The following is a 26401-nucleotide window of genomic DNA, read 5'->3' on the forward strand; positions in this document are numbered from 1 at the left end:
TCAAAACTGAGATGAGGAGGAACTACTTCACTCAGAGGGTGGTAGGTCCATGGAATATGCTGCCCCAAAAAGCTGTAGAAGCTACATCATTATATAAATTTAAAACAGAAATAGACAGTTTCCTAGAAGTAAAGGGAATTAAGGGTTACGGGGAGCGGGCAGGAATTTGGACATGAGTCTAGGTTCGGATCGGTCATGGCCCTGTGGGTAGCGGAGCGGGCCCAGGGGCCGTGTAGCCTGATCCTGCTCCTATTTCGTGTGTCTAATTCTGTTAGATTCAGGAGATGGTTTTGTGATAGTGGATTGGCGGTTAGGATCAGATCAGCCATGATCTTATTGAATGGCGGAGCAGGCTCGAGGGGCCGATTGGCCTACTCCTGCTCCTATTTCTTATGTTCTTATGTTCAACCTGGTACAAAGCCTCAAAGACCAGGGATTGCCTAGGTTTGATTCCCACCCTGTGCTGTGTTAGCCATTCTCAGCTTAGATGATGACAGGGCAGCTGTATAGAAGAACTTGCATTTCTGTAGCGCCTTTCACCACCTGAGAACGTCCAAAAGCACTTTACAGCCACCATTTTACCCTTCAGAACAACGATCCATCTTCTCAACTCCATGCTTAGCAACCGATGCTTCCGTGTGTACACTGGCACCCAGAAGAGCAGATATAGGATATTGAACAATGGACTCCCACAGGGTTCTGTCCTGGCACTCATGTTATTCAATGTTTACACCAGTGACCTGCCCGAAACAGAGTCCCGCAAGTTCGTATACGCTGATGACATTGCCTTGGCCACGCAAAACATGAATCTGTCCATCACCGAGGAGACCTTGACCAGTGATTTACAGAGGATGGAGGCCTACTTCCGCCGATGGTGACTTCGGCCAAACCCGCAAAAGGCCGTCACTTCAGCATTCCACCTCAACACCCATCAAGCAAACCAAGCTTTGAAAGTCTCCTTTTGCGACACTGAGGTAAACCATGCCAAACACCTCCTATTCAGGAGTCACACTCGATCACACCATGTCGTATAGACAGTGTCTCCAGAACCTTGAATCTAAAGAGTGGGTCAACTTGATCTTGATACTCGGCGGATCCACATGGGGAGCAGACGCGCAAACCCTCCGTACGGCAGCACTCGTCCTGGTGTACTCTACAGCGGAGTACTGCTCTCCGGCATGGCTATCAAGTCCGCATATCAAATCCGTTGATGTCCAGCTTAATTCTACTATGAGAATTATCATCGGTACGCTTTTATCGACACCAACACCTTGACTGCCCGTGCTTGCAAACATCGCACCACCACACCTACGCCGTGAATATGCAGTCTCCAGAGAATACAACCTCTACGCCAGCAAAGACATGCCGATCCAGGCCGACTTGAACAACCCACCACCAACCCGTCTCAAATCTAGAAGGCCATTTTGGACCATTGCCGAAGCCCTTCAGCCTTGATGACTGATGGCGAAATGCTTGGAGGAACTATGACATACGGAATGGATTCCTTATCGAGGACCCCACAGAACAAGCTGAAGGATCAAACCTTCCTCGCAAACAGTGGACAGCCATCAACCACCTCAGAACCGGTCATGGCCATAGATGGAAGATTAAAGCATCCCCATCATGCGACTGTGGAGCTGCTAATCAGACCCTGGAGCACATCATTGAGCACTGCCCTCAGAGGAAATTCACAGGCAGCCTACAAGATATCCACGCTGTTGACCTGGATATCTGACTTAGATATTGACATTTGATTTGCTTTGCTACCACCGTACAAAAGAAGACGACAGCCAATGAAGTACTTTTGAGGTGTAGTCACTGTTGTAATGTAGGAAACACAGCAGCCAATTTGCACACAACAACCTCCCACAAACAGCAATGTGATCATACCAGATAATCAGTTTTAGTGATGTTGGTTTGAGGGATAAATGTTGGCCATGACACCGGGGAGAACTCCCCTACTCCTCTTCAAATAGTGGGATCTTTTATATCTCATCCAAAAGACAGCACCTCCAACAGTGCAGCACTCCCTCAGTACTGCACTGGGAGTGTCAGCCTGGATTTTGTGTTCAAGTCTCTGGAGTGGGACTTGAACCCACAACCTTCTAACTAAGAGATAAGAGTGCTACTCACTGAACCACAGCAGAGTAATCTCTTGAGTGAAGGAAGGGAAAATCATGCCAGGGTTCCTACTCCTGATTGTCACCTTAAACCCGTGCCCTCTTGTTATCAACCCTTTAGCCATTGGAAACCGTTTCTTTTTCTTTACTCTATCTAAATCGTTCATGATTTTGAACACCTCTATAAAATCTCCTCTTAGCCTTCTCTGCTTCAAGGAGGACAACTCCAGCTTCTCCAGTCTATCCACATAACTGTAATCCCTTACCCCTTGAACCATTCTGGGAAATCTCCTCTGCATCCTCTCCAAAGCCTTTGCGTCCTTCCCAACATGTGGTGCCCAGAGTCGGACACAATACTCTAGCTGGGACCGAAGTAGTGTTTTATATAGGTTTACCATAACTTCCTGGCTTTTGTACTCTATGCCAATATATATAAAGCCCAGGAAATTCTCTAGAGTTTAGAAGAATGAGAGGTGATCTCATTGAAACATACAAAATTCTTACAGGGCTTGACAGGGTCGATGCAGGGAGGATGTTTCCCCTGGCTGGGGAGTCTAGAACCAGGGGTCACAGTCTCAGAATAAGGGGTCGGCCATTTAGGACTGAGATGAGGAGAAATTTTTTCAATCAGAGGGCGGTGAATCTTTGGAATTCTCTACCCCAGAGGGCTGTGGAGGCTCAGTCGTTGAGTATATTCAAGACAGAGATCGATAGATTTTTGGATATTAAGGGAATCAAGGGATATGGGGATAGTGCGGGAAAGTGGAGTTGAGGTAGAAGATCAGCCATGATCTTATTGAATGGCGGAGCAGGCTCGAGGGGCCGAATGGTCTACTCCTACTCCTACTTCTTATATTCTTATGTTCTTATATTCAATATGCTTTATTAACTACTTTTTTAACTGGCACTGCACACCCAGCACGTGGCCGAACCAAGAGAGATATCAACATATCAAACTGCAGACTCTCTAGAATAATCTGCCAAAGAACAACAAACGCAATACAAGAGATATCTTGGAGTGGAATTGCTACGATGTGCTTACTCCCATCTAGAGGGCCATCTAGTGTTGAGTTAATCAGATGCAAGTATCGTACAAACCCATCTGCTTCACACAATACTTAAAACACAGTTAGATACTGGGATGTCAAGATCCAAAACTTTCCAGGCCACACCAAGGATTGAGACAAGAGAAAGTAATGCTTTGAAAGGCCATAACGTCACCATTTTGGTTTTGGTCCCAACAAGGCTATTGACTTGAAGACTAGAGAGGAACAGCATCTTGAACTGCTCCATTTTTGTATGAAAGGGTCACGAGCAAGTAACACAGTGATGCCTTTGCAATCTATGCTTTGTGTTTGCTACAGAATAGAGTTTTCCAAATACTTGTTTATAAACTTGAGAATTTTAGCTATGAGGAAAGATTGGATAGGCTGGGGTTGTTTTCTTTGGATCGGAGGAGGCTGAGGGGAGACTTAATTGAGGTGTATAAAATTATGAGGGGCCTAGATAGAGTGGATAGGAAGGACCTATTTCCCTTAGCAGAGAGGTCAATAACCAGGGGGCATAGATTTAAAGTAATTGGTCGATGGATTAGAGGGGAGTCGAGGAGAATTTTTTTCACCCAGAGGGTGGTGGGGGTCTGGAACTCACTGCCTGAAAGGGTGGTAGAGGCAGAGACACTCATCGCATTTAAAAAGTACTTGGATGTGCACTTGAAGTGCCGAAACCTGCAGGGCTACGGACCAAGAGCTGGAAAGTGGGATTCGGCTGGAGAGCGCTTTGTCGGCCAGCTCAGACACGATGGCCCGTGAATTTCTATGATTATATGAATCTATGAAAAAAAGAAAGACTTGCATTTATATAGCGCCTTTCATGACCACTGGACGTCTCAAAGCACTTTACAGCCAATGAAGTACTTTTGGAGTGTAGTCACTGTTGTAATGTGGGAAACGCGGCAGCCAAATTGCGCACAGCAAGCTCCCACAAACAGCAATGTGATAACGACCAGATAATCTGTTTTTGTTACGTTGGTGAGGGATAAATATTGGCCAGGACACCGGGGATAACTCCCCCTGCTCTTCTTCGAAATAGTGCCGTGGGATCTTTTACGTCCACCTGAGAGAGCAGATGGAGCCTCGGTTTAAGGTCTGATCTAAAAGACTAATGAACTAATAAGCACTAACCACTATGCTACCATTCCCGTAAGTCAATTAATCCAGCCATACTTTTTTTTTTAATGATGAAACAACTTCCGATGAGGGGAGAACTCGGCCAATCAGCTGGTTAATGTCAAGGTTGACACGAACTTGAGAGCAAGCAACAGAGACCAATGGGAAGCATCATCGTCAAGCCTGATCTTAGCCCCACCCGACATCCAGTTCCGTAACAGCACAAGTAGGAACATTAGGAACAGGAGCAGGCCATTCAGCCCCCTCATTCCATTAGATCATGGATGATCTGTACCTCAACTTTGCTCCATATCCCTTGATACCCTCACACAACAAAAAAGTCCGATCAGTCTCAGTCTTGAAATTATCCTCCAACATCCACTTCTTGATTTCACTCCTAAATGGCCTGGCTCTGATTTTAACATGATGCCCCCTTGCTTTGGATTCCCCCCCGCCCCCATCAGAGGAAGCAGTTTCTCCGTATCGACCCTATTGAATCCCTTTACCATTTTAAACACCTCAATTAGATCACCCCTCAACCTTACAGACTCAAGGGAACACAAGCCAAGTAAACGCTCCCTCTCCATTCCCCCTCTCCACCAGTTGGTTTGATTCCTTTTTAATATAAGAAGGAACTTGCATCTACATTTTCCCCATCATATCTCTCAGAAAGATCTCAAAGCGCTTCACGTGCAATTCATTTCTTAGATGAGTTAACTTGGAGAACCGTTGTTATATAGGCCATCACCATTAATGAAAGTCCGCATCACATTTCCCAAGTATAAGAATCTTTTCTGTGCCATACCTGCTATGTAAAGGCCCCCATATAAATGGGGTAATTCTTATTGAAGAATTTTACTTTGTTTTGCTTTCTCCACTGGTCAGATCAGTGAGTATATTTTATAAATGATTATTATGCTATCAAGAATGATCAGATGATAATAACCCTTCCTAATGATCCACGTATATATTAATGCCAACAAATAGATGAGAATTGGTCGTATCCCCGGAGACTGTATCTGCTTAATAATGTGTAAGCATTCGAAATACCTCTAATGAGCAGAGCCACATGCAGCTAAATTGATCTCTGAACTGTCGTGGTTAACTGGAGCATTATTTGCCCAGCGAAGATATTGGCTCTCAGCCCCTGGAACATTATTTGCCCAGCGAAGATATTGGCTCTCAGCCCCACAGCGCAGTCCAGTGTTAGACAGAGGAACAAGAAGGTGTGTCTACCTGTAGATGATGCAGGCACAGTCTCGACAGGTCCCACAGTTCGCAATGTCCTGCCCAGTTCGGTAGGATTGCCTCCTGGAATGCAAACCGCACAATTAATCGTTTGTCCAACGACAATACACACACATACACACACACACCCAGTATTCCCTCTCTCCCCTCCCCTCCCCATCCCCTCCTTCTCTCCTGAAGGCACTGACCGTTGCTGGTTTACAGTTCCTACGGGAAAAGAGCAGGGGACGGGCGGGGGTGGGGGGAGTGAGACCAATGGGATAGCTCCTTCGAAGAACATAAGAAATAGGAGCAGGAGTAGGTCATATGGCCCCTCGAGTCTACTCCGCCACTCGATAAGATCATTAAATGAAAGAGCCTGCGCAGGCAGGATGGGCAGAATGGCCTCCTGCCGTGCGAGATAATTCTACGAGTCGATGAATGTTTCTATGATTCTCGTGACATTGGAGCCCTGAAAATTCTCAGGCAGCAATCTCGGAAATGATCAAAGACCACCAGCGCTGACCCCTGGGGTCAATAGGAGGTCCTATCATTAAATTATTCATGGTGGGGCTCCGCTAGCCCGCACAGACTGGGAACGCCAGTGCCTACTTTCAGTCAAGGGGGTCAGCGGTCAGTTTTCCCTCGGATGAAGATTCCACATGCTCTTCGGCCCCCATATACAGAGGGCTGACAACAACAACAACTTATATTTATACAGCACCTTTAACCCTTTAACGTACTAAAACATCCCAAGGCGCTTCACAGGAGTGCTTTAAAAAAAAAAAATTGACACCGAGCCATATAAGGAGATGTTAGGGCAGATGACCAAAAGCGTGGATGAAGAGGTAGCTTTTAAGGAGCGTCTTAAAGGAAGAAAGAGAAGTGGAGAGGCGGAGAGATTTAGGGAGGGAATTCCAGAGCTTAGGGCCCAGGCAGCAGAAGGCACGGCCACCAATGGTGGTGCGATTAAAATCAGGGATGTTCAAAAGGCCAGAATAGGCGGAGCGCAGAGGTCTAGGGGGATTATAGGGATGGAGGAGGTTACAGAGATAAGGAGGGCCGAGACCATGGAGGGATTTGAAAATAAGGATGAGAATTCTAAAATCGGGGCGTTGCTTAACCGGGAACCAGTGTAGGTCAGCGAGCACAGGGGAGATGGGTGAGCGGGACTTGGTGCGAGTTAGCACACGGGTGGCAGAGTTTTGGATGACCTCAAGTTTATGGAGGGTAAAACTAGGGAGGCTGGCCAGCAGTGCATTGGAATAATCAAGTCTAGAGGTGATAGAGGCGCGGATGAAGGTTTCAGCAGCAGATCAGTTGAGATAAAGGTGGAGATGAGCGATATTACGAAGGTGAAAATGGGCAGTCTCCATGATAGAATGGATATGAGGTAGGAAGCTCAATTCGTGATCAAATATGGTGGTGGTGGAGGTCATGGGTTTGAGAGGCATTGCCGGAGAAGCATGGAGGGAAAGACCACTAGAACCAACAAACCATTCATTCTGTTGGTAGAGGAAGATAGGACCCTTTGGGCTATGGAATGAAATAATCAGCCAGAGCTCCAATTCCTCATCGCTCTCTAGCACCCCCACTGGAGAATGTGAGGACTGGCCCAGTCTTGGCTGTGGTTCATGGTCGAAGAGCCTGTAGATACTGCAGAGCTGATTTCAACTTTTGGAGGTGGTGGACTGGCCGCCTGCCCTGCACTCCCCCCACCCTGATTTGCCTTTCCGTTGGAGTCACCGTTGAAAGTTAAAATCAGCCCTTCTTTGTCAGGCCGCACAAGTGATGGCTCAACATAATGGTCCAGTGCAGCGCTGAGGGAGTGCTGCACTGTCGGAGGTGCCGTCTTTTGGATGGGACGTTAAACTGAGGCCTCGTCTGCTCTCGAGTGGACGTAAAAAATCCCATGGCACCATTTCGAAGAAGAGCAGGGGAGTTCTCCCCGGTGTTCTGGGCCAATGTTTATCCTTCAATCAACATCACTAAAATACTGATTGTCTGGCCATTATCACATTGCTGTTTTGTGGGAGCTTGCTGTGTGCAAAACGGCTGCTGCATTTTCCACATTACAACAGTGACTACACTTCAAAACTACTTCATTGGCTGTAAAGCGCTTTGGGACGTCCTGGGGCCATGAAAGGCGCTATAGAAATGCAAGTCTTTCCTTTTTTTCCCAACTACTTACAAAATAATGCTTGGGACACAAGATGGAACAACCTACAGGCGGAAAGTGTCAGTCACTCAAGTCACTGCTCAAGCTGTGCAGTCTTAGGGATTCCCATACACGTGTTCCTACTCCCACATTCTGGCAAAGCAACAGTATCTCCTAGCCCTTCTGTGCTTCCCTTTCTAAACCTGTAGTCCTCTCTCAACCTCCGGCTCTTTATCCGTTTGCATCCGTCAACCACACTTGCTTTCCTCACTGATTTTTTGTGGGTTGACGCTCGTGCAGATTACCTGCATGCGTTTGTATGAAATTCCTTCATCTGCTAGTTCAACAAAAGGGATTAACCTTAATATCACAGAGAGCCATTTCAAAGCCATTTATCCTTATCCAGTCACGCCACACATCATCTTAATCGGTTTGCTTTCCATGCATTTAGGCTTAATTCCGACCCATTTTCCCAATGGGTGAAGTAATCCCAGTAAAGACCTCCTCGGGGAAATCTGAGAACATTGGCGAGAATGCTCGACCATCGCGCACAGTCACTGCTCGAACATGAAGAGCAGCCATTTAGACCCTGGCAATCTAGCCCTACAAGCCTGAGTAGGTCAATCTTATTCATGCTTATATCTGCTTCCACTGCAGGAGGGTCTGTCACCAGAGGATACAAATTTAAGATAATTGGCAAAAAATCTAGCCGGGTGGGGAGATGAGGGGGCTTTTTTTTTTAATTCAGCGAGTTGTTGTGATCTGGAATGCACTGGCTGAAAGGGCGGGGGAAGCAGATTCAATAGGAACTTTCAAAAGAGAATTGGATATATACCTGAAAAAGAAAAAATTGCAGGGCTATGGGGAAAGAGCAGGGGGGAGTGGAACTAATTAGAGAGCTCTTTCAAAGAGCCGGCACAGACACGATGGGCCGAGTGGCCTCCATCCCTGCTGTATGATTCTAAGATGTACGGGCAGGATTTTCATTGGGCCGTGGAGGCGGGATTGGAGGCGTGCAGGGGGTTAAAATCCCGAAATCGGGGGTCCCGACCCCATCCCGCCTCCATGCCAGTTTCAAAGGAGGCGGGTACCCGCCCCGCACTGGGACCCGCCTCCCCGAGGCGGGAAGGGGATTAGTGCCAATTAACTGCCTGTTAACAGGTAGTTAACAGGCAGTTTTTAGCCTAATCCCTATTTTTAATGTTGAAGTGTGGGATTCCCGACGGCTCCAAACCACGCCAAGTTAGAAGAGGCGGGCCATCGGGATGAAGGGCTTGGAGAGGTCGAGATATCCGGTGTTCAGGTGAGTGATGGGTGCATGAGTGCAGAGGTAAGTATGTTTGGTGTGTGTAATGTGTTTAAAGAAGTTCTACTAACCTTTACTTACCTTTACAGCCTTCCTTCCTTCAGGTCTCGGGATTCCCTCATCTCACTGGCACAGAAAGCAGAATGGCTGCGAGCTGTCAAAAATTGCAGCATTCAGCTTTCTGTTCTGGAGAGATCTCTAAATATTCCTGAGAGGAAGGAATTAACCTGGAGTACAGATTGTCAGTGTTTGACAGCTTCAAACAGCTGTGAAATGCTGATATTTCATCTGTCAATAGGTCCTGACAGATGAAATATCAATCTGTGACGTCACCTGTTGCCGGTGGCCCTTAATTGGCCTGCTGAGCCCACTGGGCAGGCTCCACAAGGTCAATCAAGTCAAAATCGCGCGGGTTGGCTAGAACTCGATGGAGGCGGGACTACAACCCCGAAAGTTGTAGTCCCGCCTCCTACCCGACTCCTCAATGAAAATCCAGCCCGTAGTGTCAGATTGGCATTCTTCCTTCTGGGGCAGAAGCCGATAGGTTGAAGCCCCACTTGAAGACTTAAGCACATAATCTAGGCAAACATGTTGGTGCAGTGCAGAGGATTTGCTGCACTGTCGGAGGAACCATCCTTCGGATGGGCATTAATCGGAGATCCTATATGCCATCTCAGGTGGAGGTAAAAATCCTATGCCACTCTAAGAAACCAAATTGGTTTTCATTTTCTGCAGGATAGAAATTGAATCCTATTGCCCTGAACACCAGGGCAAATATGAAACACCACAGGGCTAGAATCAGTTTAGAAATGTAATGCCCATCTAATAGAATATAAGAAGAGCAAAGGAGTTCTCCTATGTTCTGGCCAACATTTTTCCCTCAACTGCCACTCACAAGTGTCAGCCATGACACAGTCGTGGCTCTCTCTCTCGCAGCTATATCGCAAGGTTAGCACCTGTGTGGCCCACACATACAGAGAGACCTTGAGCAATCACTCGCCCCTGGAAGCGTACCCCAGCAGGTGTGACGAATGTCAGCGGAGGGTTGGGGAATCATCAGAGACGCCTGATGAAACAAGGCTTGCGTTTTTCCTTTCCCTACAGTTCTGAAAGAGAGCGTCGCAGCCAAGTTCTTTTTTTTGGACACGAAGGGAATCAAGGGATATGGGGAGTTGAGGTCGAAGATCAGCCATGATCTTATTGAATGGCGGAGCAGGCTCGAGGGGCCATGTGGCTCACTCCTGCTCCCGTTTCTTATGTTCTTATGATCTACGGTAGATCGCAGCCTTCAACTTTCATTTTCCGAGTCTCGTATCTGCGCTGCGGTTCTTTCCATCTGTTCCTGGCCACGCAGCATTCTCATCCGATGTGAGAGAGCTCCTGGGACCATAATGCTGTCTTGTGCAGCTCTAACACCTGCAGCTGTCAAAGACGGCAATAATAGATTCCATTAAAATTACGCTGTTCAAGTGTATATTTAAACAAAGTGCTTTTAATTTCCTTTGATGGATTTTATGCTTGTGAAGGTGAGGGATGTTAATTACAGAGAAGGGAATATTGCCACTTTGTATTCAGCAGCGATACGAGAGACTCCTCACTGAGGTGGAGTGCCCCTCTGTAGCTCCTCTTACGTTACGCAGGTGTTTTCGATGCTGACTCACTGCGAATTGGTCATCTCCCAAGAAGCCACGGCAGAAATCACGACTGCCCTGTCCACCTGCTGTTTTCATAGAATCATAGAATCTTACAGCACGGAAGGAGGCCATTCGGCCCATCGTGCCTGTGCCGGCCCTTTGAAAGAGTGATCCTATTAATCCCACTCCCCCCCTGCTCTTTTCCCCAGAGCCCTGCAAACTTCTCCTTTTCAAGGATTTATCCAATTCCCTTTTTGAAAGTTACTATTGAATCTGCTTCCACCGCCCTTTCAGGCAGCGCATTCCAGATCACAACAACTCGCTGCGTAAAAAATTCTCCTCATCTCCCCTCTGCTTCTTTTGTCAATTATCTTAAATCTGTGTCCTCTGGTTACCGACCCTCCTGCCCTATCTACTCTATCAAAACCTCTCATCTCCCCTTAACCTTCACTGCTCTAAGGAGAACAATCCCAGATTAATTCTAGTCTCTCTACATAGAAGCCCCTCATCCTTGCCCTCTACCTCCTGTTTGGTCCCTAATCGGCCCTTTCTTTTGATTACGTTTTTACTCTTGTTTATGTGTTTTAGTTAGGGTTCTGCGGGGCTGGCATTATGGGCTGGCACCTTCGGTGTTGCACTGCCAAACTATGGGTCTGCCGATCTGCTGGTGGAACCAGGGGGGCCAGGGTTAATAGTGTGAAAGCTGGGGGCCAGTAGCGTGTGTTCAACCCCCGAGGGCTTCCTCGCTAAGAGCGCCACGCGGTGTCGTATTGATTCACAGAGAGCAGGAAGGTTCCTGCTTTGATCCGTGCAGAGTTGGCCGGGAATGCAGTCCCGGCACTGGAATTGGGTTCAGCACCTCCAGAGGTGGAAGGGAGGGGCGGTCAAAGTAGTCAGTGTTCTTGGTCCTGTTAGCTGTCCAGTGCCTTCTGGGCGGGTTGCCTTATGAGGAAAGGTTGGACAGGCTAGGCTTGTATCCGCTAGAGTTTAGAAGAGTAAGAGATGACTTGATTGAAACATATAAGATCCTGAGGGGTCTGGACAGGGTGGATGCGGAGAGGATGTTTCCTCTTGTGGGAGAATCTAGAACTAGGGGGTCACTGTTTAAAAATAAGGGATCGCCCATTTAAGACAGAGATGAGGAGAAATATTTTCTCACAGAGGGTCATGATTCTTTGGAACTCTTCCTCAGAGGGCGGTGGAAGCAGAGTCTTTGAATATTTTTAAGGCAGAGGTAGATAGATTCTTGGTAAGCAAGGAGGTGAAAAGTTATCGGGGGTAGGCGGGGAATGTGGAGTAACCGGATCAGCCATAATCTTATTGAATGGCGGAGCAGGCTTGAGGGGCCGAGTGGCCTACACCCTGCTCCTAATCCGTATGTTCGTGTGTATGTTTGTATGTATATTCGCATGTTCTGCTGGAAGGTGATGTGGACTTTGTGCGAGGCTTGGTCTGTGATGCCTCCATGGTCAAATAGCTCGCTCAGAGCCCAGGCTCACACGTGAAGGAACATCAACTGGGCGAGGGGGCAAAAGGGAAGCTGGCATCTGTGGAACCATACTGCAGCGGGAGGGGACACTTTCAGGGGAGGTGAGGTGGTGGGGGGGAGAAACCGGATGAGATAAACCAGCCATCTGGGGAGCTAGCAATGATCAAAGAAAAAGGAAATTAGCATTGTGTAATATAAACGGAGCGCTCTTCTGAATACACACTAGCGGACGAAAGCCTGCCCCACCAGACGTGCGGAGTGCACAGGCGCAGTGCCTACGATTTTTTGCTCATTATTGATGGAGCTAGGCCGTTCAGGAGTGAAATCAGGAAGCAGTTTTTCACAGAAAGGGTAGTGGAAATCTGGAACTCACTAACCACCCCCCTCCCCCCGCAAAAGGCTGTGGATGCGGGGGGTCAATTGTAAATTTCAAGACTGCGATCGATAGATTGTTGTCAGGTAAGGGTATCGAGGGTTGTGGCTCAAAGGCGGGTCTATGGAGTTGAGATACAGAGAAACCATGATCTCATTGAATGGCCTACTCCTGTTCCTATGTTGGATAACTGGGCAGCGTGCCCACAATTTTCCGTAAACATACCTCCGGCGGGAGATGCTCTCCGCTGGTACCACATCGTCATAAAATCCGCCCTCAAACACCTATCAGAGGATGAGAGTCAACATCGCACCATCAAGGCCTCGTCTACTGTGTTCGCCTAGTTTATTGACTACATCTGAATTCCTCAATTGGATTAGTGCCTTCTACAATACTGCATATAAGGTAGATAGTCTAATAAAAATGCATAAAGTATAGAGGGGGATAAATTCGGTTGCTTTGCCCCTCCCTAAGAGGGCGCTAATGGGGCGCAAAGCAACTAGCGCCGGGGCGCGGCACCGCCAACGCCTCCTGCGAAATTCAGCGGGAAGTTAGCGGTGGCGGAAACCGGTAGTGCCCCGCTGCGCCGCGCCACCGGTGATGTCATCATCGTCGTGCGCAGTGCCCCGGCCGCGATCTTCGGTAGTGCCCCGACTTACCGCCGGACACTATGTCCGACGGGGTCAGGGGGGCCTACTTGTGGCCAGGGCGGCGCAAATTAAAGGGGAGGTGCGGGGCGGCCATTTTTGTTGCTGGCCGCCTGCCTGTGCTCCCGTCCCCGGCCTCCTTACCCGCCACCCCCCCCCCCCACCCCGTGGAGTGCCGGCTGTGCTCCATGAGCCTGACCCTTCTTTTGAGCGCCAGGCTCTTTTGCCGGCACTCCCGATCCCCGGTGGCCCAGCTGGGCCCCGGGTCACGCTGCGCAAGACCCCTTCCCTTTAAGAAGGGGAGGAAGGCCCGCAGTACCGCGCCACGTAGCGCCGCGATATTCCCTCGCAGCGCCCCAAGAGGAAGGCGGGGCGCTTCTAGTAGCACCCCGCTTCCCTCTTGCGGCGCTACCACTCAATTTCCGTTGCGGGGGCGCTAATTTTTCCGCGGCGCTAAAAGTAGCGCCCTGGCGAAGTTAGCGCACCACAGAGGCGCTACTCAATTTTTAGCCCAGTGTGCCTTGTGTCTCAAAGTGCCTCCCACAATTAGTAGCAATGAAATAATGACCAGATAATCTGTTTTTTTTAGTGTTGTTGATTGAGGGTTAAATATTGACCAGGACACCGGGGACAACTCCCCCTGCTCTTCTTCGAAATAGTGGCCATGGGATCTTTTACGTCTACCTGAGAGATCAGATGGGGCCTCGGTTTAAGGTCTCATTCGAAAGACGGCACCTTCGACAGTGCAGCACTCCCTCGGCACTGCACTGGGAGTGTCAGTCTGGATTTCGTGCTCAAGTCTCTGGAGTGGGACTTGAACCTGTGACCGTCTGATTCAGAGGCGAGACTGCCACCCACTGAGCCAGGGCTGACTCGACTAATTGAGCGAGTTGCTTCGGAACGCCCTCTTAGCACCCTGCAACTAGCCGGTATGATGTAAATGAAGGCGGAGCCTCAAAATTAGCGGACTCCTCTTCAACGCCTGGACTTCCGTCAGTGTTAGTGAGGGAGAGCAGCGGATCGAGTCTGCTGTTCACCAAACAGGACTTCTAACTATTAGACTTCTAATGAAGAAATCTAATTATAAAAGATCTCCTTATAAACGTATATCCACTTGCCTGGATGAGTGCAGCTTCAACAACACTCAAGAAGCTCGATACCATCCAGAACAAAGCAGCCCGCTTGATTGGCACCCCATCCACCACCTTAAACATTCACTCCCTCCACCACCGGCGCACCGTGTCTGCAGTGTGTACCATCTACAAGATGCACTGCAGCAACTCGCCAAGGTTTCTTCGGCAGCACCTCCCAAACCCGCGACCTCTACCACCTAGAAGGACAAGGGCAGCAGGCGCATGGGAACACCACCACCTCCAAGTTCCCCTCCAAGTCACACACCGTCCTGACTTGGAAATATATCCCCATTCCTTCATCGTCGCTGGGTCAAAATCCTCGAACTCCCTCGCTAACAGCACTGTGGGAGCACCTTCACCACACGGACTGCAGCGGTTCAAGAAGGCGGCTCACCCACCACCTTCTCAAGGGCAACTAGGGGTGGGCAGTAAATGCCGGCCTTGCCAGCGACGCCCACATCCTGTGAATGAATTTTTTTTAAAGCCCGAGCATGTCTTAAGCTAAGCATTGCTTTTAAATTTACCTCATCTTCTCTCCAACTCGTCTCAACCTACCAGTGACCTGCACTGTGGGTCTTGGCCTTTCACCTGGGATCCCTCTGCTATAATATTATTCAGCAAACGCACGGCCGCTAACTTCAAGATTTCATTGATGTCAGTAAACAATTCGACTTTCAATCTCATGGCTCTGTAACATTCTCTGAACTGCCCTCAATTAAATTGCAGCTCACTTGCAACCACCAGTACATCTCCATTTATTAATCAGGATAATGGTTGAACCCAAAGCCCGGGTAAGCTCTTTTTAAAAAAAAAAGACATTTTTGAAAATCCGTTTGGAAGTGCTTTGTGTCACTGGAGTCTCGAGGCAGTCATTAATAATCTCACTTCACAATTGCACTTTAGTCGGTCAAAGTCAGAGGGTTAACCCTTGTTGTTCAGTGTTCATTTCCTCTTGCACATCCTTCTTTTGGCGGGGGGCGGGGGAGGGGGTCCCCGATCAGTACACACCCATTCGTCATCTACCCTGTCCTGCTTGATGCAATAGAAAGGCAAGAAGAAATTGGCTACTCTGTGATGTTGCCATGCCAAAGTTGAGTACTTTGCTGTTTGATTGGCTGAAAAAAAATGGCTTCACGAAGTGTTTTTTTTGGCCTATCGAAGAACAATTTTTCCAAAGTTGGTCTTCCATTTTCAAAAATGGGTGATAGAAGCAGGGAAATAGAAGGCAAAGGAATGTGCAAAAACAAAATAGAAAATAAAGATTAAAGTGGTTAGGATAGAATTTCTGCTTAGATAAAGGTCAAAATGCAGAAAATGAGAAGGGAGGAACATAGGAACAGGAGGAGGCCATTCAGCCCCTCGATCCTGTTTCACCATTCAATTAGATCATGGCTGATCTGTATCTCAACTCTATTTAACTGCCTTGATTCTCTAACCCTTAATACCCTTGTAAGAAATCACACAACACCAGGTTATAGTCCAACAGCTTTATTTGAAATCACAAGCTTTCGGAGCGCTGCTCCTTCTTCAGGTGAAGTGGAGAAATGCATAAAGACACAGCTTATATAGTCAGAGAATCATGTCAGATGTTTACAGGTAACCTTTCCAACTGCCATTTATCGCACCTCGGCAGAGAGATAATCACAGCAGTCAAAGGTGTGAATGGTGTCCAAACAGGTCAGGCAGATCCGACCAAAGAACACACCCGCCAACTCAACAGACTGATACCCGCAGATCCGACCAAAGAACACACCCGCCAACTCAACAGACTGATACCCGCAGATCCGACCAAAGAACACACCCGCCAACTCAACAGACTGATACCCGCAGATCCGACCAAAGAACACACCCGCCAACTCAACAGACTGATACCCGCAGATCCGACCAAAGAACACACCCGCCAACTCAACAGACTGATACCCGCAGATCCGACCAAAGAACACACCCGCCAACTCAACAGACTGATACCTGCAGATCCGACCAAAGAACACACCCGCCAACTCAACAGACTGATACCCGCAGATCCGACCAAAGAACACACCCGCCAACTCAACAGACTGATACCCGCAGATCCGACCAAAGAACACACCCGCCAACTCAACAGACTGATACCCGCAGATCCGACCAAAGAACACACCCGCCAACTCAACAGACTGATACCCGCAGATCCGACCAAAGAACACACCCGCCAACTCAACAGACTGATACCCGCAGATCCGACCAAAGAACACACCCGCCAACTCAACAGACTGATACCCGCAGATCCGACCAAAGAACACACCCGCCAACTCAACAGACTGATACCCGCAGATCCGACCAAAGAACACACCCGCCAACTCAACAGACTGATACCCGCAGATCCGACCAAAGAACACACCCGCCAACTCAACAGACTGATCAAAACCTTCGATCCAGACCTTCAAAGCATCCTACATGCTCTCATCCCACGTACTCCCCGCGTGGGTGACTTCTACTGCCTCCCAAAGATACACAAAGCCAACACACCTGGACGTCCTATCGCATCAGGCAACGGAACCCTGTGTGAGAACCTCTCTGGATATGTCGAGGGCATCCTGAAACCCATCGTACAGGGAACCCCCAGCTTCTGTCGCAACACTACAGACTTCTTACAGAAGCTCAGCACCCACGGACCAGTTGAACCAGGAACACTCTTCGCCACGATGGACGTCTCGGCACTCTACACCAGTATCCCCCACGATGACGGCATCGCTGCGACAGCCTCAGTACTCAACACCAACAACAGCCAATCTCCAGATGCCATCCTACAACTCATCCGCTTCATCCTTGACCACAATGTCTTCACCTTCGACAACCAGTTCTTTACCCAAACACACGGAACAGCCATGGGGACCAAATTCGCACCCCAATACGCAAACATCTTCATGTACAAGTTCGAGCAAGACTTCTTCGCTGCACAGGATCTCCAACCAACGCTATACACCAGATACATCGACGACATTTTCTTCCTATGGACCCACGGCGAAGAATCACTGAAAAGACTACACGATAACATCAACAAGTTCCATCCCACCATCAAACTCACCATGGACTACTCCTCAGAATCAGTCTCATTCCTGGACACACGAATCTCCATCAAAGACGGACACCTCAGCACTTCACTCTACCGCAAGCCCACGGACAACCTCACGATGCTTCACTTCTCCAGCTTCCACCCTAACCACGTTAAAGAAGCCATCCCCTATGGACAAGCCCTGCGAATACACAGGATCTGCTCAGACGAGGAGGAACGCGATGGACACCTACAGACACTGAAAGACGCCCTTGTAAGAACGGGATATGACGCTCGACTCGTCGATCGACAGTTCCGACGGGCCACAGCGAAAAATCGCATAGACCTCCTCAGAAGACAAACACGGGACACAACCAACAGAGTACCCTTCGTCGTCCAGTACTTCCCCGGAGCGGAGAAACTACGCCATGTTCTTCGCAGCCTTCAACATGTCATCGATGACGACGAACACCTCGCTAAGGCCATTCCCACGCCTCCACTACTCGCTTTCAAACAGCCGCCTAACCTCAAACAGACCATCGTTCGCAGCAAATTACCCAGCTTCCAGGAGAACAGTGACCACGACACCACACAACCCTGCCACAGCAACCTCTGCAAGACATGCCAGATCATCAACACAGATACCATCATCACACGTGAGGACACCACCCACCAGGTACATGGTACATACTCATGTGACTCGGCCAACGTTGTCTACCTCATACGTTGCAGGAAAGGATGCCCCGGAGCATGGTACATCGGCGAGACCATGCAGACACTGCGACAACGGATGAACGGACACCGCGCAACAATCACCAGGCAGGAGTGTTCCCTCCCAGTCGGGGAACACTTCAGCAGTCAAGGACATTCAGCCTCCGATCTTCGGGTAAGCATTCTCCAAGGTGGCCTTCAAGACACACGACAACGCCAAATCGTCGAGCAGAAACTGATAGCCAAGTTCCGCACCCATGAGGACGGCCTTAACCGAGATCTTGGGTTCATGTCACGCTACATGTAACCCCACCTGATGCAGGGTCATCCAGACTCGAGTCGACATTGGCTTGTTCTCTCTAAACAGATGCGGCTGGACCTGCTGTGATTTCCAGCCAAAAAAAAATGTTTTTTGTCTGTTTTTTTGTTTTTCATACAGACCCCAGCATCTGCAATATTTTACCCCTTGTGACCCCACCTCATTGTTCTTTGATGTAATGTTTCCCTGACTGACCTGTTTGGACACCATTCACACCTTTGACTGCTGTGATTATCTCTCTGCCGAGGTGCGATAAATGGCAGTTGGAAAGGTTACCTGTAAACATCTGACATGATTCTCTGACTATATAAGCTGTGTCTTTATGCATTTCTCCACTTCACCTGAAGAAGGAGCAGCGCTCCGAAAGCTTGTGATTTCAAATAAAGCTGTTGGACTATAACCTGGTGTTGTGTGATTTCTTACATTTGTCCACCCCAGTCCAACTCCGGCATCTCCACACCTTAATACCCTGGCCTAACAAAACTCCATCAATCTCAGTTTTGACATTTTCAATTGAGCCCCCAGCCTCAACAGCTTTTGGGGGGGGGGTGGGGAGAGAGTTCCAGATTTTCACTACCCTTTGTGTGAAGTAGTGATTCCTGACATCACCCATGAATGGCCTGGCTTTAAGGTTATGCCCCAGAGAGAAGAAAAGAACGGGCAAGCAGAGGCAATGGTTTATATTATTTTTTAATTGAATACATTTCCAGTGATTATTTTAATGGTTTGTAGTTAACATTACTGTAAACTAAAGCAATCCTGGAGTTTGAGTGGATTTATTACTGTAATATTAATGTTTGCCTCAGTGCCACAGTGCGTCAGTTGAAAATTTATCGAACCGGCCAGACCACGGTGTCAGATATTTTCCCTTGACCTGCTGGCAGTTCATTGAAGGGTTAATCCCAAAACCGTCATGTTTGGTCATTGGTCAGAAGCAGTACACAAAGGTGTTAAAGTTGCCTAAACCGCCTTGATTGTGATTCGTTGAAGTGGAACCTTTCTCCTCTCTCCCGCTTCTTGAGGTCAACAGTTTATTTACTAAATTCAACAAGCTAAGTCTAATTTGGAAACTTTTCTGAGACCAATTGTGTATATGTAGCATGATTCAATATATTCTAATTCTGCAGGAAATGAGCTGACTTGAGTTAAAACTACGTTTTCCAACCATAGACCATGAAAGGGCTGAAACATCTAGCCCGGTTGGTGCCATTTCTTACCTTGGCCAAGGGGTCAACTAGGTCTGGTTGGACGGAAGCCCATGATAGAATGAAGCGGGCTTGATTAGGCTTGTCCTGCTCCCCATTTTATTATGCTTTCAGTAGCAAGAAATGGGACCACATCCTAGCACAAGTCAGACCTTCAGAAGAGGTGAGAAAAGGGGAAGGAAACTGGGGAGGGAATAAAGCAGGTGAGGTTTTCATGGGCTTTAACTGGCATGATAAGGCTATGGCAGGGCTATAGGGCAGGGGAGTGGGACGAATTGGATAGCACTTTCAAAGAGCTGGCATGGGCACAATGGGCTGAATGGCCTCCTTCTAAGCTGTATGATTCTATAAGTCACAAGGGAGATGCTTGTGTAGTTCACCAGTCTATGGTAGATTGGCGTGTGTCTTGAATTTAATTCTTTCATGTTTTTTGGGGGAATGCTTTATTCTGTTGTTTTTTTTAAATCTGTTTGCCGTGCCATTAGCAGCAGTCAGTGAAAACGTTGGCCCAGAAATTCGGGTCGGGGGCTTCCCGCGGGTGCAAGCCCCCGATCTGCACTTACCTAGCGCGCCGGCCGTTGAGCTGTGGGCCCCCGTGGAAGTCCGATCCGGGGCCTGGTCCAGCTGCCGGCGCGCAGTGCTTGCGTATCCCAGGGGCGCAGTTAGTTCGAAGCGTCCCCTGGGATCACGTGGGCCATGGGGAGCCAATCGGAGCAGGGAATGCTCCATTCATAAGTCTGATAGGAAGTGCTGTCAAACTTAGAAATACTACGGGCCCTTTCTTCTTACAAAACATCACTAAATCTTCAAATACATTTTTAAAAAACATTACATTTTTTAAATAAACTATAAATTAAATGAAATAACTATTTTAAACAATAATTTAAATTTTTGAAAAAATATTTTTTTTTTCTAACAGGACTAAAAATTAACTTACATTGCTTTAAAGTATTTAAAAATAATAACCTGTGGAAAAAATGTTTTAATTTTAATTAATTCACCACTTACCTTGTAAAAAGCAGGCCTTACGCCTGGTTTTTACATTTCTAAATTCTGCAGGCTTACCTTCCCGGGAAAACCTGTAAAAAAAAACGAAGTTCGATGCGCACGCGCAGCCTCTCCCGCGCATGCGTTCGACCTCTGAACCCCTGCTTTCAGGGGAACGGAAGTGCCGGTTTCCCGCGCATGCGCAGTGCATGCAGCAAACCAGCACTTCCATTGGGCCTACGAGTGAGTACCCCGTGCGTACTCACCCGTGGAGACCCGAATTTCTGGGCCAAGATCACTAACGCGCCCCTGTCCTTAGCTTACGATGATGTTCTCCGCCTTATGATTAATTGAAGCTTTTAGGCTTGTGATGGGGATTGGGCAAGTTTGACCCAGGCAAATTGGTCACTATGGTGAAAAGTTTCAGATACCAGAGGACACAAGTTAAAAATTAAGCCCTTGAAATTATCCTGTGGGATAAAAGTATTTGACCCAGTATTAGAAATTCCTTCATCTGTTATTTTAGTGCAGCAGTTAATCTGTTTATTTTAAATGCCTCTGAATGTCCAAATGAACACCTTAGGCATTTTTGCTTTAATATCGCACAGTATAATTTGCAGGCCTTGGAAATCAGGACTGAGAATTTTTTAACCCAAAGAGTAATAAACTCATGGAAAAAGGCAATTGAAGCTGTCAGTATAAGTGACAAAAGCCCCCTGCCAACAATCTTCCTTCAGCTGTGGCTCAGTGGGCAGCACCCTTGCCTCTGAGTCAGAAGGTTGTGGGTTCAAGTCCCACCCCAGAGACTTGAGCATAAAAATCTAGGCTGACACTCCAGTGCAGTGCTAAGGGAGTGCTGCACTGTCGGAGGTGCCATCTTTCAGATGAGACGTTAAACCGAGGCCCCGTCTGCCCTTGCAGGTGGATGTAAAAAGATCCCACGGCACTATTTCGCAGAAGAGCAGGGGGAGTTATCCCCGGTGTCCTGGGGCCAATATTTATCCCTCAACCAACACTTAAAAACAGATTATCTGGTCCTTATCACATTGCTGTTTGTGGGAGCTTGCTGTGTGCAAATTGACTGCTGCGATTCCTACATTACAACAGTGACCACACTTCAAAAGTATGTCATTGGCTGTAAATCGCTTTGGGGCGTCCTGAGGTTGTGAAAGGCGCTATATAAATGCACGTCTTTCTTTCTCACGATGGCATTTCTAACAACACAACATTCTGCCAGTACAGCACTGAAGTGCCAGTAAAACAGTGATTACACTTCAAAAAGTATTTCATTGGCTGTAAAGCACTTTGGGACATTGCGAAAGGTGCAAGTTCTTTCTGTCTGTTCAACCTACACTGCCAAAGAACCTTCGTCTCACTACGATGCATTAAATGGCTGCTGCCTTTGCTCACTTAACGATAGTGACTGCACTGCAATGTAATAAATTGTATGTGAAGTGCTTTGGGATATTCCTGAGAGATGTAATGAGATGCTATATAAATGGAACGTCTTTTCTTCCATTCGAAAGAGGGATATCGTGAGAAGGAACGGAGTTGGCTTGAATTAATAGGGTGTTCAAAATTAAAAATTCTTTCTATCCTGCAAACACTCACGCATTTATTACTACATGTTTTCCCAAGGGTAAAAATGTCCAATCGAATGGTTGTGCTCAGTACAAATAATAATCACCCTCTCCCTTTAATGCTCATGGCAACACACCCTGGGAATTCAGTCAAGTCGTCAGGTACCTACCCGTCTCGAACAGCTTCCTTCTTCTCCAGGTCTTGAATAACATCCAGTAAAACCTTAATGGTCTGCTGGCTGGTCTGCAGGACATCCTCCATGGTCTGTAGCTTGGACTGGAGAGAAGTGATTTCGTACTGCGTGGTGCGACCTGACCTGAACCCTCGATTCCCTGCTGCGTTGGCCGGCTCCTTCAGATTATCCTGAGGGTTTTTGCCACTGGGCACCAGTCCCAGTCTGTCATCAAGATGCAGTGAGGGCCCCGATTGGCTGTTTGGGATGGCATGTTCTCCTGATTGGACAGAAGTCTTTGAGGGTGGCTGCGATGGGTCGCTTTGTACTTGGGTAGTTTCCGATGGGTTTGGGGATGAGGTGCAAAGCTCTAATTGGTCAGTTCGATGGGAAATGCTCAGCTGTTTTGGATTGAGTGTGGCTGCTGGGATCTTTAAGCAGGACTTGGGATAGACACAAAGCTGATCCTTAAGGAGAGTTTGATTCATGTTAGATAGCTCAGGCTTTCTATGCTCTGGATGGTTACTGTCCAAGTCACATTTTGGTGCTTTCAGCTTGTTGCACGCCCCCTGTTTCAGTGAGCATTGATCCAGATGGATTTCTTTGGATGGTGGTGGACTTGCCTTGGCGTTTGATGAGCAGGCTTTGATGGAGGGGCTTCTCAAATGGTCTGAAACATCACCCTTAGCTGCACAGTGCTGCCCGGCTATCAGTGCTTTGTGCTCCCCCTCTGCCAAAGTGTCAGTTATGGCTTCGCAAAGCGTAGCCTGGTCCTTAAAGCGATGGCACACAGTGGAACCATTGGGGTTTTGGGTATGGCCCTCCGCCGAGGCCCACTCATTTTGCTGGGAGTTCTGGGAACGAGGCAGGGCCGGACTGGGTTCCGCGCAGTTGCTCGGTGGTGCCCTGGCCGTCTCCGCCACCTTCCCGTTGAAAGCTACGGCTGCTGCCTCCTCCTCCGCCTCCCCCTCCTCCTCCTCCTCCTCACGGGCACCAGCCGCCTGCGGCTCCACTTCGCCCCCGGCGGGCCGCGGGGGCGGATCCGAAAATTCAACGTCGTCCCGCTCGTCCACCTCGCCAAAATCGCTGACGCTCTTGCTCCTGAACCGGAACGCCGGGAACTGCTTCTGAAGGCTGGGGGAGGTCTGAATGGCGGTGCTCATGCAGATCTTCCGGGGATTGGGAAGCGTCAGGGAGCAAGGCCGTGGCTGGTACCAGTTTCTGGCCGAGCCCTGGGAACCCGCTCCCGAAGCCCGCTGGGCGTTGCTCTCCAGCCCCTCAGTGGACGCCTCGGGAGTCTTTTTCCCACCCTCGTCCTCCAGACCGTCGGCGAGGTCCTTGAAGCGCACTTGCTGGGTCTTATGGCGCCTCCGGTGCTGCCTCCTCTCGGCTTCCGATGAGCTCGCGGGGTCCCGCTTCAGCAGCACAGATCTGACGGTCATGGTGCCGTCTGAGTTTGAGTGAACGTTTGAAGCCAGTGAATGATTTGTTTCTTTACTGACCATTATCTCCTGACAACAACAGTTTGTAAAGAAATGGAAATATTCACCGCTTTCCCAGAAGGCCTCAGAATCCTCGGCTTTCAATTGGCTGAAAATGAGCACGTGACTCCTGAGCCACATCTGCCACTGGTCGAAATGTGCAATGCATCCTCCTGCGAACTGGTCGCGGGCTCCTTCGTTCAGTGGAGTTATGGGATTCTCAGGAAGTGTAGACAATTCATCAGAAGTCCCCTGGTGAGGGAGTAATTAGCTCGGGGCCCAGAAACTGTTGAGCGGGTGGCTTTATTCAGCTGAAACCTCACTGCCAGAGACATCCCCCGACCAGGCACTGGGTACGTTCGGGGGTGGGGGGGCGGGGGGCGGTGGGAAGGGGGTTGCCTCGGTTCAGTAGCCCTGTCCGACAGGGGCACTCGCGGTCCACCGCAAGGAGACAAGCAAGTGAAGAGTGACGTGGCGCCTCGCCCGGTCCTTCCTACCCTCTGCGCTGCATGCCGCCTCTGGCCCACGAGGGAAACAAATTGGCTCGGCTCTCCTAGGGGCTCCGGCGTGCTGGCGGGCTCCGCTGGGGCAGTTGTCCAAGCAGTGCTTTCGGACGTCGAACTGACGGCTGTCCCTGGGCAGGCGGTCCGGCCGGCGCTGCGGTGTCATCTTCCCCTCCCTCCCACCCCCCCCTCACCACACATTAAAATTCAATCCGGGTCCATCGCTTCAGAGCGGTCGAGGGTAATTTGTTTTTTGTTTTTCCGGCTCTCACGTCACAGCTGTTCGACTCCAGGTGGTTTTCAGGGTTGCGTTGTCAGGATCTAAACAGGTGGAGATGAAGGGAGACAATGGACATTAGTACATGCATCAAAGCTTTAGCAAAAGCATTTCAAATGTGATTGACCAAAAGCTTAGTGCCGCCACATCAAACAGCGCTGCAAACTGGATTGGCTCCGGCTTGCTTTTATTTCACGGCTCTAATATGTTTTATGGACAGCACCTCCCAAACCCGCGAGTTCTACCACCTAGAAGGACAAGGGCAGCAGAAAACATAGAAACATAGAAGATAGGAGCAGGAGTAGGCCATTCGGCCCCTCGAGCCTGCTCCGCCATTCGATGAGATCATGGCTGATCATCCAAATTCAGTACCCGGTCCCTGCTTTCTCCCCATATCCCTTGATCCCTTTAGCCTTAAGAAATATATCCAACTCCTTCTTGAATATATTTAATGAATTAACCTCTACTGCCTTCTGTGGTAGAGAATTTCACAGGTTCACCACTCTCTGGGTGAAGAAATTCCTCCTCATTTCTGTCCTAAATGGCCTACCCCTTATCCTTAGACTGTGACCCCTGGTTCTGGGCTCCCCGACCATCGGGAACATCCTTCCTGCATCTAGTCTGTCCAGACCTGACAGAATTTTATAGGTTTCGATGAGATCCCCTCTCATTCTTCTAAACTCCAGCGAGTACAAGCCCAATTGACCCAATCGCTCCTCATACGTCATACGAGCGTGGGAACACCACCACCTCCAAGTTCCCCTCCAAGTCACACACCATCCTGACTTGGAAATGGATCGCCGTTCCTCTATCGTCGCTGGGTCAAAATCCTGGAGCTCCCTCCCTAACAGCACTGTTTATACGTGCTTTAAATACTTGAAAGGGGGGAAAACAATTGCAGGACTAGGGGGAAAGAGCAGGGGAGTGGGACTAATTGGACAGCTCTTTCAAAGAGCCGGCACAGACACGTACTGCACTGTAAGATTCTATATAACACGATGCAGTGCAAAAAAAAATTAGGGATGGGCAATAAATGCTGGCCTTGCCAGCGATGCCCACATCCTGTGAACGAATAAAAAAATAAGGTCGGGTCAGGACCGCAATTCATCTGGAACTGGGTTGGTAAAATGTAATAGGTCTCGAGTGCTGTTCTCTTCCCTCTCTCCCACCATTCTCCTGGTGCTACTGTCTTTTCCTGGAGTTCAGTGCAATGAATATTCCTCACCCCCGTCCTGCCATCTCATCCGCTCGCCGTGTGTTGGCCTAGCCTCGCAACCGAAACTCAATCATTCGACATCCACACAAGCATACTGTCCAGCCAGATAGCAATCTGGATGATTTTCCCCCTGCCTAGCCCAAGGGTGTTGCGATTTATTGTAGGGTAACGAATAAATTCTTCACATTAACGTTAGAAGTGATTTTCGGTTAGTAACGCTCAGTTAGTAAAAGGGATTCCAGTCAGAGAGTGCTTGCTGATCAGGAGAGACCACAAAAATGTTCCCGTTAGCTCGAGCCTTGAAGAGGCACCTGCCATAGATCTGGAAAATTAGGGAGTGTGTCAAGTAATGGGGAGTTATTCTTGTTAAAACTGAAGTCCAGCTAATTGGATGAGGCAAGACTTTGAAACATGTGGATTTTGACGCAGCCAGAATGAAAGAGGGTGAGAAAAATAGGGGTGTTTGGAAAGATAGGGATTTTTTTAGATAGGGTAGATAGAAACTGTTTCCACTGGTTGGGAGTCCAGGATTAGGGGACATAGCCTAATAATGAGAGCCAGATCGTTCAGGAGTGAAGTTAGGAAACACATCTACTCACAAAGGGTGGCAGATGTTTGGAACTCTCTTCCGCCAACAGCAATTGATGCTAGATCAATTGTTAA

At 48.6% G+C, this 26401-nt stretch overlaps 2 protein-coding genes across 3 annotated transcripts in view; one reads left to right on the top strand and one right to left on the bottom strand.

Annotated features, from left to right (window-relative positions):
• The window catches only part of LOC147123754 (dedicator of cytokinesis protein 2-like), a 1461504-nt gene that overhangs the window by 673770 nt on the left and 761333 nt on the right, over positions 1–26401 (top strand). The gene's annotated exons all lie outside the window — the stretch shown is intronic.
• LOC147123756 (INSYN2B protein-like) overlaps positions 1–26401 on the bottom strand; it is a 161429-nt gene that overhangs the window by 71000 nt on the left and 64028 nt on the right. Inside the window, exons 2-3 of one of the 2 annotated variants that reach the window (XM_085975699.1) lie at positions 22259–24566; positions 5525–5596 (exon numbers count right to left, since the gene is read on the bottom strand). In XM_085975699.1, the coding sequence (XP_085831825.1) occupies positions 5525–5596; positions 22259–23883 (1697 nt within the window). In that variant the 5' untranslated portion in view covers positions 23884–24566. Of the gene's footprint in view, positions 1–5524; positions 5600–22258; positions 24567–26401 lie in introns of both variants that reach the window. The other variant, XM_085975693.1, reaches the window with a different exon arrangement.

Source organism: Somniosus microcephalus, chromosome 2 (assembly GCF_052327205.1).
Source record: "Somniosus microcephalus isolate GS21.2 chromosome 2, FLI_Smic_1.0, whole genome shotgun sequence".
Lineage (NCBI taxonomy): Eukaryota > Metazoa > Chordata > Chondrichthyes > Squaliformes > Somniosidae > Somniosus > Somniosus microcephalus.